Here is a 10,445-nt window from a genome sequence, read left to right on the forward strand (position 1 = left end):
GTGTGGGTAGGGGACATGGAGGGGTTGGACGGAGGGGACAAAGAGGGGTTGGAGGGGGGACTTGGAGGAGTTGGAGGGAGGGGATATGGGGGGGTTGGCGGGAGGGGACATGGAGGGGTTGGAGGGAAGGGACATGGGGGGGTTGGAGGGAGGGGACATGGGGGGGTTGGAGGGAGGGGACATGGGGGGTTGGAGGGAGGGGACATGGGGGTGTTGGAGGCAGGAAAGGAGGTAAGTAATGTGATAGTATTTAAGTTTAAAACAATAAAGAAAAATTTAGAAATAATAAAACTAAATCTTTAAAAATTAAAAAGAATATCATGATTCTAACTTTAAACTGTGAGATTACACACATGCCAAATATTATAGCAGATAGTTTTAGAAGAATAAAAATAGAAAGTGTAACTAACTCCCAGGCCAGCACAGCAAGAAAATGGGGAAAGAAAAGTAACCAAAGACAGGAAATCCACAATTACAAGGAGTGATATCAGCATTACTTCAATAAATTAAGAAATCAGACACAAAACTAAAGGCATGAAATTGATATAATGCAATTCCTAAGGAACAAATACCACATTCTTTTTTGTTTTGTTTTTTGATTTTTTTGTTTTTTCGAGACAGGATTTCTCTGTGTAGTCCTGGCTGTATTGGAACTCACTCTGTGGACCAGGTTGACTACAAACTCACAGAGATCTGCCTGCCTCTACCTCCCAAGTGCTGGGGATTACAGGTGTGCCATCACCGCCCAGCTTTTTTTTCTTTAAAGATTTATTTATTTATTATGTATACAGCATCTGCCTGCATATATGCCTACACGCCAGAAAACGGCATCATTATAGATGGTTGCGAGCCACCACATGGTTGCTGGAAATTGAACTCAGGACCTCTGGAAGAGCATCCACTGCTCTTAACCGCTGAACCATCTCTCCAGCCCCCACTACATTCAATAACTAAAGAATACCCATTTTTCTAAAGCTTTCATGGAACATTGTAAAAGTTACTGCCTTCATTACTTTTCTTTTGCTGTGACTTCACTGAGGACCTGGCTTTAAAATGTAAAACTCTATCCAGGACAGACAGAACAGCATGGGGACAAACATGTTCCTCCCATTTCCTCCAGGATGATGGGTTTTATTCAGATGACAGAAGCAGTGGGGACACTGCTGGGACTAAGTCCCAACACCAATGACCAAGGAAGCACACAGGCAGCCGAGGACACAAGGCACACAGATGAGGTCAACGTAGCGCAGCGATGTTCCTTCTTCAAGGGACAGGAGCACAGCCAATGTTCTCTTTGACCCCCCAAATGGCATTTGGGGAGGGGATCTCAAGGCAGTTACAAGGAAAGGGAGGTTCAAAATGAATTAAAGGAACAGCAAGCTTATGCACCTGCCTACATCACTGTTATAAAATGTAATCCGGATGTCAGAAATTCATTAGAGAGAAAGCTAAATCCACCCACGTGTTCACAATCCCAGGTGCTTGAGACTGTATGACAACCTTCACGACTATGCTCATTTTTAGAGAGGTGAAGCAGCTTGTCCAGGCCACAGAGCCACGTGACAGAGGCAACGTTCAAAACTATGTCTATCCTTTCTCCAGACTCCTTGGGAGGTCTGGAAGGAGGGAGCAAAGAAACCACGCCAGGAAAGACACACTTCTCCCAGTTCACACAGCACACACTTCATTCTCCCCAGCAAAGCCACCTGCTTGTTGGTGAACCCAACGACAAAGGACACATGCTACACAGATGCTGCCATAAGTCCCTGGGCTCCATCCCCACCCTGACCGGGGTCCGCTATCTGTCATATCCCTGGAGCCCTTACCGAGCAGGTAGACATGGGTCACAATTATCTATAAAATAATGAACAGTTATATGTGCTTGGGATAAGCTTAACCGACAGACTGACCTCTATGATATGTTTTTCTTATAGTTAATGAAATAGATTAAACAGCCAGCACAAACACAGACCAATGTCTCCATTGCCTAGCAGATGGAAAAGGAGTGAACTGAAAGCCAGCACTATGTCCAGCACTGTGTCCAGCCCTGGGTCAAGGCGATGCTCGCACCTTCTCTCGTGCCTCTCATAGACGCTTGGTAGGGCAAATATCATCACAGCTGAAGGAGCTGAGCCTCGAGGAGAGTGTCCCAAGCATACTCTCCAAGCAGCTAATGGTGAGGATTTTGACCCTTGGCCACCTGGTCCTTTTTCTGAGAGCAGGCAGCTGAAAGTGGCCAATTACTTTCACAATCTGCTCTTCTTCAGGAATAGATTTTAAAGGGAAACAAAATATATGTGAGGATTTTTGTATTCAACGTCAGCTGACGTAAAAACAGGATCCAAAACTAATGGCAAAATGAAGGAATGATGTATAGTGTGTGTTCTGTTCCTTAGAAAACAGCCCCAGAAAATACTACACCTGCTAAAAAAAAATTAATGTGCAGTCATTACAGCCCCTGAACATGAGCCTGGAATTTACTGTCTTGAAGGGCTGTTGGAGAAGTTAGTCTGGGTGCCGGAGCTATTACACATATTGCTCAAATACCAGCAGTCGTGAGTTGTGATTTTTATGTGGTGACAAGTTTAACTAGCAAAGGGGAAATTCTGGTGGATTAGACGTTAAAATAACATGTCTGCTGAAGGAGAACATTTGATGGAGTGGGGTATAAACTGTTCTCAAGTATAATGCTCTTTTCAAAAATACGACATAAATTGCACTATCATTGAAACTCAAAAGGGAAGGGGGAGGGAAAAGCACCCTGGTTTTCATTTTGTATTATGCCTTTTTCCAGAAAGAATCAGAGAGAGATGCAAATCACAGGCTAGTATTCCATGGAGGAAGCATCAGACAGCCCAGAATCACCTCTGTGGCCTGGGGAGCCATCAGAGAGCCCAGAATCACTTCTGTGGCCTGGGAAGCCATCAGACAGCCCAGAATCATCTCTGTGGACTGGGAAGCCATCAGACAGCCCAGAATCATCTCTGTGGACTGGGAAGCCATCAGACAGCCCAGAATCACCTCTGTGGCCTGGGAAGCCATCAGACAGCCCAGAATCACTTCTGTGGCCTGGGAAGACAGGACTGGAAGGAGTGGGTACTGAGTGTCATCGGCCAGGCTGGGTGTATTTCAGCATGCTTTAAGTGCTGTTTGTAATACTGCTCTCCTGGCTCTGAGTGACTGCTGTCATTTGAGAGTTACAGATTGGATGGAAAAGGAGGGATTGGAAGTGGAGAATTCTAGAACTCCCACAAAGGAGCTTTGGAACAAAACTGATGACTGCTCAAAGCTGCTTCTCTTGCTTAGGTGTTGGCCTGCCACACTTTCTCCAGCCATTATCTGGGGGAATGGCGGGGGCGGGGATGGCCTAGCTCCTTGCAAGATGACTTTTAACAAAGGATAGCAAAAAAGATGGTTTAGCATTGTACACCGGTGACAAATTCTAGACCTGGATGGCTCTGTCACTTATCACCTGTGTAGCCTTGGGCTAGTCCTGTACCAATCTCTCTCAAACCTTGGTTTTCTCATCTCTGAACAGGAAATGATGTTAGCATCTGCCTGAGATTAGCGTGAGGAAGAAATTAAAAAGATCAGTGCTCCATCCACTTGCTTTCTAAATGTTTTACTACAGCTACTCATTTAAATTGTTTTTTATGATTCTGTGTGTATGGGTATTTTGCCCACATGTATGTCTGTGTACCACATGAGTGCCTAGCTCCCATAAAAGTTATCCCTCGGAATTGAAGTTGCAAACATGTGAGCCACCATGGGATGCTGGAACTCAAACCCAGATCCTCTGGAAAAGCAGTCAGTTAACTGCTGAGAATCTCTCCAACTCCTCATTTGTTCAGTGTGATGTGCATGTGTGCACGCGTGCACGCGCACGTGCGCACGCATCTGTACATGTGGGCGTGCCCGAGAGTTCCTGTGGATGGCAGAGGACAACTTACAGGATCCTGTCAATAGTCAGTTCTCATCCTTCACTGTGTGGGTCTTAGGCCTGGAGGTAAGCATCTCTACCCACTGAGTCATTATGCCGGCCCCTCGATCCATATTTATCTAATATTTTTATGTGTGGAGGTGTTTTGTCTGCATGTATGTCTATACACATGGGCTTCAGATCTCCTGGAACTGGATTTACAACTGTGAGCCTCCCTCCGTGTGGGTGCTGGAAACTGAACCTTCTAGAGAACCTGGGTCATCTAGAAGAACAGCCAGTGCTCTAAACTGCTGAGCCATTTCTCCAGCTCCTTAATCCACTTGGTGCCACACCTGGCACTCACACCTAATAAATAGTAACTCGCATGACACAAATGACAGAACAGTAGTGTTCCCGTGCATTTCAGAAGATACACTGGGGTGTCAACAATGGCTCTCAGGACAGGGACTGTGCAAACCATTGCCACAAGTGACATACTATCAAATCTCTCAGATCCCCCATTCATGTTTTCTGGGGTTCATGGTCTGACATCTTCAAGGAAGGTGATTCACACACATCTATTCTCTGTGGTGTATTTTCTCCACGGCCTCCTTAAATGAAGGTGGCAAGTTAAAAAAGAAAGAAAGGGAGGGAGAAAGGGAGGGAGGCAGGGAGGAAGGGGGGAGGGAGGGAGGGAGGAAGAGAGGCAGGGATGCAGAGAGGGATGGAGGGAGGGAGGATGGAAGGGAGGGAGGGAGGGAGGGAGGGAGGGAGGGAGAGAAAGAGGGAGGGAGGGAGGGAAGGAGGGAGGGAGGGAGGGAGGGAGGAAGAGAGGCAGGGATGCAGAGAGGGAAGGAAGGAAGGAGGGAGGGAGGGAAAGGAGGGAGGGAGGGAAAGGAGGGAGGGAGGAAAGAAGAGAAGGAGGAAAGCATGCAGGAGATGGGAAGGGAATTTTCTACCGAGCCTCCAAATGTGAGCCAGGAACCATTCCACTTTGTCAGTGATTTGAGGACACGTGACTTTGTCAACTGAGAATCACTTTATTCACATCTGCAGATTTACAGAGCTACCGTCTGTGAATTCGCTCTTGCAGAAACAATGTGAACATGTGGGCACAGGTGAATTCGACCCATCCAGAACTGAAAACTGAACCATCTGAGTTAGCATGAGGCACGCAGGCAAGGGAAACTGCAGAGCAGTGCGGACAGGAATGCACACTTCTTAGCATGGTCTGTAGCTGGCTCTCTGTTCCCCACATGCTCCCTAAGCCAGCAACATGTCACTCCTATACTTGAAACCTGGCCCTGCCTCCCTGCCTCACCCACTCGGACCCCAGACAGGACTGTGACCATCTGGTTTGCAGCTCGGTGCCTCTTCAGTGAGAGCTCTTGTACAAGGAGCCTAGTTTATTCACGTCCACTGCTGCAGTCTGCAGATGAGCAGGGAACTGAAGCCTGTCCACCCCAAGTGCTAGCTCTGCCCCTGACTCACATATGGCCCCACATAGGTCAGCATTTTTATACTTCAGTTTTCCTATCTATAAAATGGGTACAATAACGCAGCTACTATCGTGAGTGATTAGGAAGTTTAAATACTTGTCTGGTATAGACTAAGGGCTCATTATTGTGGACATCATGGTGGTTTTTAGATATGTGTGGAATTACAAAGAAACCAAAAAAGGAAGGGAAAGTGTTCCCAGTAGCTGAGCACATTTCTGCATTCATGGGCTAGCTCAGGGCCCCCAGTGAAGCAGACCACAATGGGAAGGTTCTTCCTACACACCTGCAAAGAGGGAGGGAACCTTCACGCTGATTGATAGTCCTGGCCTTCCTTCATTTATCTGTTCTGTTTTTTTGAATCAAGGTCTTGCTATGTAGCCCAGGCTTGCCTTGAGCTTATGATCTTCCTGCCTTGGCCTCCCAGGTCCCCGTGTGAGAAGCAGGTGCCACCACTCCCGGCATGACCTCCTTCCTTCCCTTGGGCCACCTACTCACCTCCACCACAGCCAGCCTGCAGAACTCCCACACTCCTCTGCAGTACAGCCAGACACATCAGCCCACACGCCCCAAAGAGGCTCTCCACAAGTTAGAGGATTTGTCAACACTGCTTCCACAACACATGCAGAAACTGAGGCCTGCAAAGGCTGTGTGTCTGTACTTTGTTAGTACCGAGTTCGTCTCTGTATTACTCATCATTTTGTCTTAGATGCTAAGGATACAGCAATTATAGGGGAAACTCAGTTCCGTAGGCTGGTGTTTCGAAACTCCACGTTCTAGTATATCCAATGACATACGTGTTATGCTACAAACATCCAGACATTCATTTGTTGGGTATCTCTTGAACACAACACAGGGACACAAGTCCCTTAGGAAGGGTGGCATTAAGTAAATCATTAAGTCACAGTGAAGTTTTTTTTGTTGTGACTGAATTATGTTCAAATATGCTAGAATGAGCATCTTTACCTGCATGCCAACAAGTTTTACATGTGTCAGAAGGCAGGCCGGTCAAGTCAAGGTAAGGTCCTAGGAAGCGCCCACTGTGCTGGGCTCACTGACAAGGGTTTAACACTGTCATCCTCTGCTTGCAGTGGCAGACTGGGAATCTGAGTGTGCTCCGCCTACCCTCATTGTCCAGATGAGCACACTGAGGCCTGAAGAAGTTCACTTGATTGTCCTAAGTAGTACAGCTGATGGACTGGAGTCTCAGACTTCTGCATGGGCTTGCAAGGCTTCTTTTCAAGAACAGGCCCAAGCCCATCACACGATAGGACTCCGGCTAACTGCTACTGCCTTCCTTCCCTCTCAGCTGAACTCCCAGTCTGGGAGCCACTAAACAGTGCTCCTCTGCGGGGCCCATGCGGCTCCCCTACCAGAGACCCAGAGGCCACACCACTAAAAAACCTCTGCCCGCTGTGGACACTCAAGACTCCTTTGGACTTCACTCCCCCAGGAAACTGCTGGGGCTGGCCTCCTCCGCTCCCACAGTGTAGAGAAGCACTCATCACGTAATATGTTCACACATTCAACAAATATTTATTGAGCAACTTCCATATGCCAGACACCTTTGAGTACAGCAATAACAAAACAAAATGCCTGCCCTCGAAGAGCTTACATTCTCGTGAACAAAACGATAAGCCAACAAAACACAGTGTCAGGTAGTGCTCCATGCTACGAGACAGCAGCAAGGCTGGAGACCGCTCTCAGGATGTGCCATCTCATCAGAGCTCTCAAGAGGCCACAGAGTAAGCCATGCAAACAGCTGGGGAAGGAGTGCAGTGCAACAGTGGCAGCAGCAGCGACAGTAGCAGCAGTGACAGTGGCACCAGCAGCACTACGGATGCACAGACTACCTACTGCATTTCATTCCCTGCTCAACTACCAACGCCTGAAGGCAAGGGCACAAAGTGTGAACCTCAGCCCAGCACAGAACTTAGTATGGCCACAGGGAGTATTTACAAAATAAGAGAATGAACCTGGGTTGGGTTGGCTGAGCTGTCCTTAGACCCAGTGACCGAGATCAAGCCTGCTTTCTGTGCCTTGTCAGGGCGAAGTTGAACACTGGCCCTGGTTGGCCAGACTGCGTCCTTAGCCATGTCTGTCCCTGGACTCTCTTCAATAGGACTGCACAGTGACTAGTCCACGTTTACCTTTCTGACCCTCCCCTCTGTGGGCTGGACATGGGACTTTATCTACAAACCTGGACACTGTGAACGGAGTCTTCCCACTCCTCCAGACCGCAGTGGACCTTCCTGCGGTCATCTCTCCAGTTTCTGACTTCATTAAACCACGTCTACCATAGATAGCCTCGGCACAGGCTCAACCCCTGTCCTGGTGCTCTCTGCGGGAGATTGCTCCCAAAAGCTCGCCAATAGCTCCCATGCTCTAAACCAAGCCAACCGGCCTTATTTACTTTGCTGATGGCAACAGAAAACTCTCGGATTCATTGGTGCTTTGCCGCATACCCTAAAAGAACAGAAATGACTTCAAGGGTGAGTGATTCATCTCCTCACTCAGGCTTCCAACCCCCACTGACTGACACCTGCTCCATGCCGGAATCATACACTAGCGTGGTCTGCGGTGGTGTCTGCGGTGGCGGGGATGAAAGCGAGAGTGATAAAAGTGGCTTGTCACTTACAGAAGACTTGTGCGATCACTAGGCAGTAAGCCCCTTCATGGTAACTACCAGGCTTCACTTTTACAGAGGTTAACTGGACAAAGAAGAGCAGCTTGCTCAAGGTCGCACAGCTAAGTAGCAGGGTGTTAGCTGGCTGTTGGGAGGCGTTGTCGAGTACAAACCTGGCTCAAGAGCGGAGTGGAACTCTAAGCACTAAAGTTTACAAAACTTTAAAAAGGACTGAGATGAAGAAAATGAAAGTCAGTAACGGAGACTACAGACATGCGGAGTCAGGGCAAGGGCTGCGCTGCCCGGGAAAGCGGCTCGGGGCCTGGAAGGACGACCCCCCTGTGCCCACGCGGCGGCGGGCCTCACCTCCTTCCACCTGAGCTGCCGAAGGCTGATCTTCAGCGCGTCCAGGGACGTGCGCGCCTTGGAGCTGTCCACGGTGACCGGACGCAGCGAACCCGAGCCGCGCCGGTAGCCCCGGCCCCGGCCCCGGCTCCGGCTCCGGGCCTTCGCGAGCTGGCACAGGGCCCGCGCCGCCGGCCTCGGCGGGGCCAGGGGCAGCGCGGGCGGCAGCCGCCGGGCGACGCGGACGTCGCCTTCCTCAGCCGCGCGGGGTCGCGCAGGGGCCGGGAGCGCGGCCTTAGGCTGCTCCTCCCGCGCCGGGTGCTCGGGCTCCCCGGCCGCGCCCGCGTCCACGCTCAGCTGCTCCTCCTCCGCCGCCGCCGCCGCGTCCGCCAGCTCCCGATCCGGGCTGCCGCACCGCATGGCACTCAGGGCCGGTGCCGGCGCCACAGCCACCGCCGCCGCCGCCGCTCCGCCGCCCCAGCCCGCGACCAAACTGCCGCCGCCGCCGCCGCCACGCGCTCCCCGCCTGAGCCCGTTGCCATGATCGTTCAGGCTCCGGTTGACAGGGATAGTCGCCGCCTCGGGACGGGGCCCGGAAAGGGACAATCGCCTGCCGAGGCACCGCGACCTCACAAGCGAGCGCGCCCACGTGACCAGTCCTGTCACAGAGGCGGCGGCGGCCATCTTAGAAGAGGGCAGCGAGCGCGCAGGCCGTATCGCCGCGGACCTCGCTAAGTAGCTGAGTGCTCAGAAGCTGTCCAGCTGATAGCGAGGTTGAGGGTAAAAGGTGTTGAACTCTCGTCCCGCTCCCGAGCCTGGAAGGGGAAGGGCTTGTGAGGAGCGACATGTTTTGCAAACACAAGACTCAGTTTCCCTAGCCTTACACTCTCCGGCTAACTCCAGACCATCCACCCACTCATCCCTAGTCTGTGAGCGCCAGACTGAGAGGGGAGAGCACCTTTTTTGGCTTTCAGGTATCTTCCACGAGATAGAAAAGCCCTGAAGATTTCCATATGCGCAGGGGACAGGAACAATTTTTTTGTTTGTTTGTTTTTGTTTTTGTTTTTCGAGACAGTGTTTCTCTGTAGCTTTGGAGTCCGTCCAGGAACTAGCTCTTGTAGAGCAGGCTGGCCTCAAACTCACAGAGATCCGCCTGACCCTGCCTCCCCAAGTGCTGGGATTAAAGGCATGCACCCGGCAACAACAATTTTTTATAGTAAAATTGTGTGTGTGTGTGTGTATACATTATATATATGTGTGTGTGTGTGTATACATAACCATTTTTACTTTTTTCATTTGTTATTTTATGTGTATGTGTTTGCCTGCATGTATGTATGTGTCCTACGTGTGCACCTGCTGCCCCAGAAGGCCAGAAGAGGGCATCAGATTCCCTGAAACCGTAGTTAAAGTTTTGAGTTACCATGTGGTGCTAATCGAAGCCAGGTCCTCTGGAAAGGCCGCCAAGTGCTCTTCCCCTCTGAGCCATGTCTCCAGGCCTCATTTTAACCATTTTTAATATGAAGTATATGAAGTTCAATGGTAGGCATTACTTTCAGATTGCTGTGTGTACCATCACTACGGCAGATCTCCAGAACTTTCCATATTGAAAGCATACCCATGAACTAACTCCTGGGTTCCTTGCCCCACCCCCAAGTCTGGATACCGCAGTTCCACTTCCGCCCTGATGACTCTAACCACTGGGCCCTCTTGTGTTAGTCTTGTTTGGCTCTCGAGGTCTTCACATCATAGCAGGTGCCAGAGTTTCACTCTACCTTAAAGCTTACAAATGCTGTGTGTACATACATAGTATTTTCCATATGCCTATCTAAGCGTTTTGGGTTATTTTAACCCCTTGGCTCTTGTGACTATAAGTGCCATTAATATTTGTGTACAAGGATTTCTTTGAACCCCTGCTTTCAATTTTTTCATAGCTGCCACAATTTTGTTAGTGTTGTTGAGATGGTCTCTTTATTAGCCCTGGCTGTCCTGGAACTCATCATGTATACTATCTGGCCTTAACCTCACAGAGATCTGCCTACCTGTGCCTCCTGAGTGCTGG

At 49.8% G+C, this 10,445-nt stretch overlaps 1 protein-coding gene across 1 annotated transcript in view; it reads right to left on the reverse strand.

Annotated features, from left to right (window-relative positions):
* The window catches only part of Ttll11 (tubulin tyrosine ligase like 11), a 234,086-nt gene extending 225,016 nt beyond the window's left edge, over window positions 1–9,070 (reverse strand). The window contains exon 1 of the mRNA XM_038336304.1: window positions 8,408–9,070. Within this exon, the coding sequence (XP_038192232.1) occupies window positions 8,408–9,070 (663 nt within the window). The remainder of the gene's footprint in view (window positions 1–8,407) is intronic.
* Between the last annotated feature and the right edge of the window lie 1,375 nt (window positions 9,071–10,445).

Source organism: Arvicola amphibius, chromosome 7 (genome assembly GCF_903992535.2).
Source record: "Arvicola amphibius chromosome 7, mArvAmp1.2, whole genome shotgun sequence".
Taxonomy (NCBI): Eukaryota; Metazoa; Chordata; class Mammalia; order Rodentia; family Cricetidae; genus Arvicola; species Arvicola amphibius.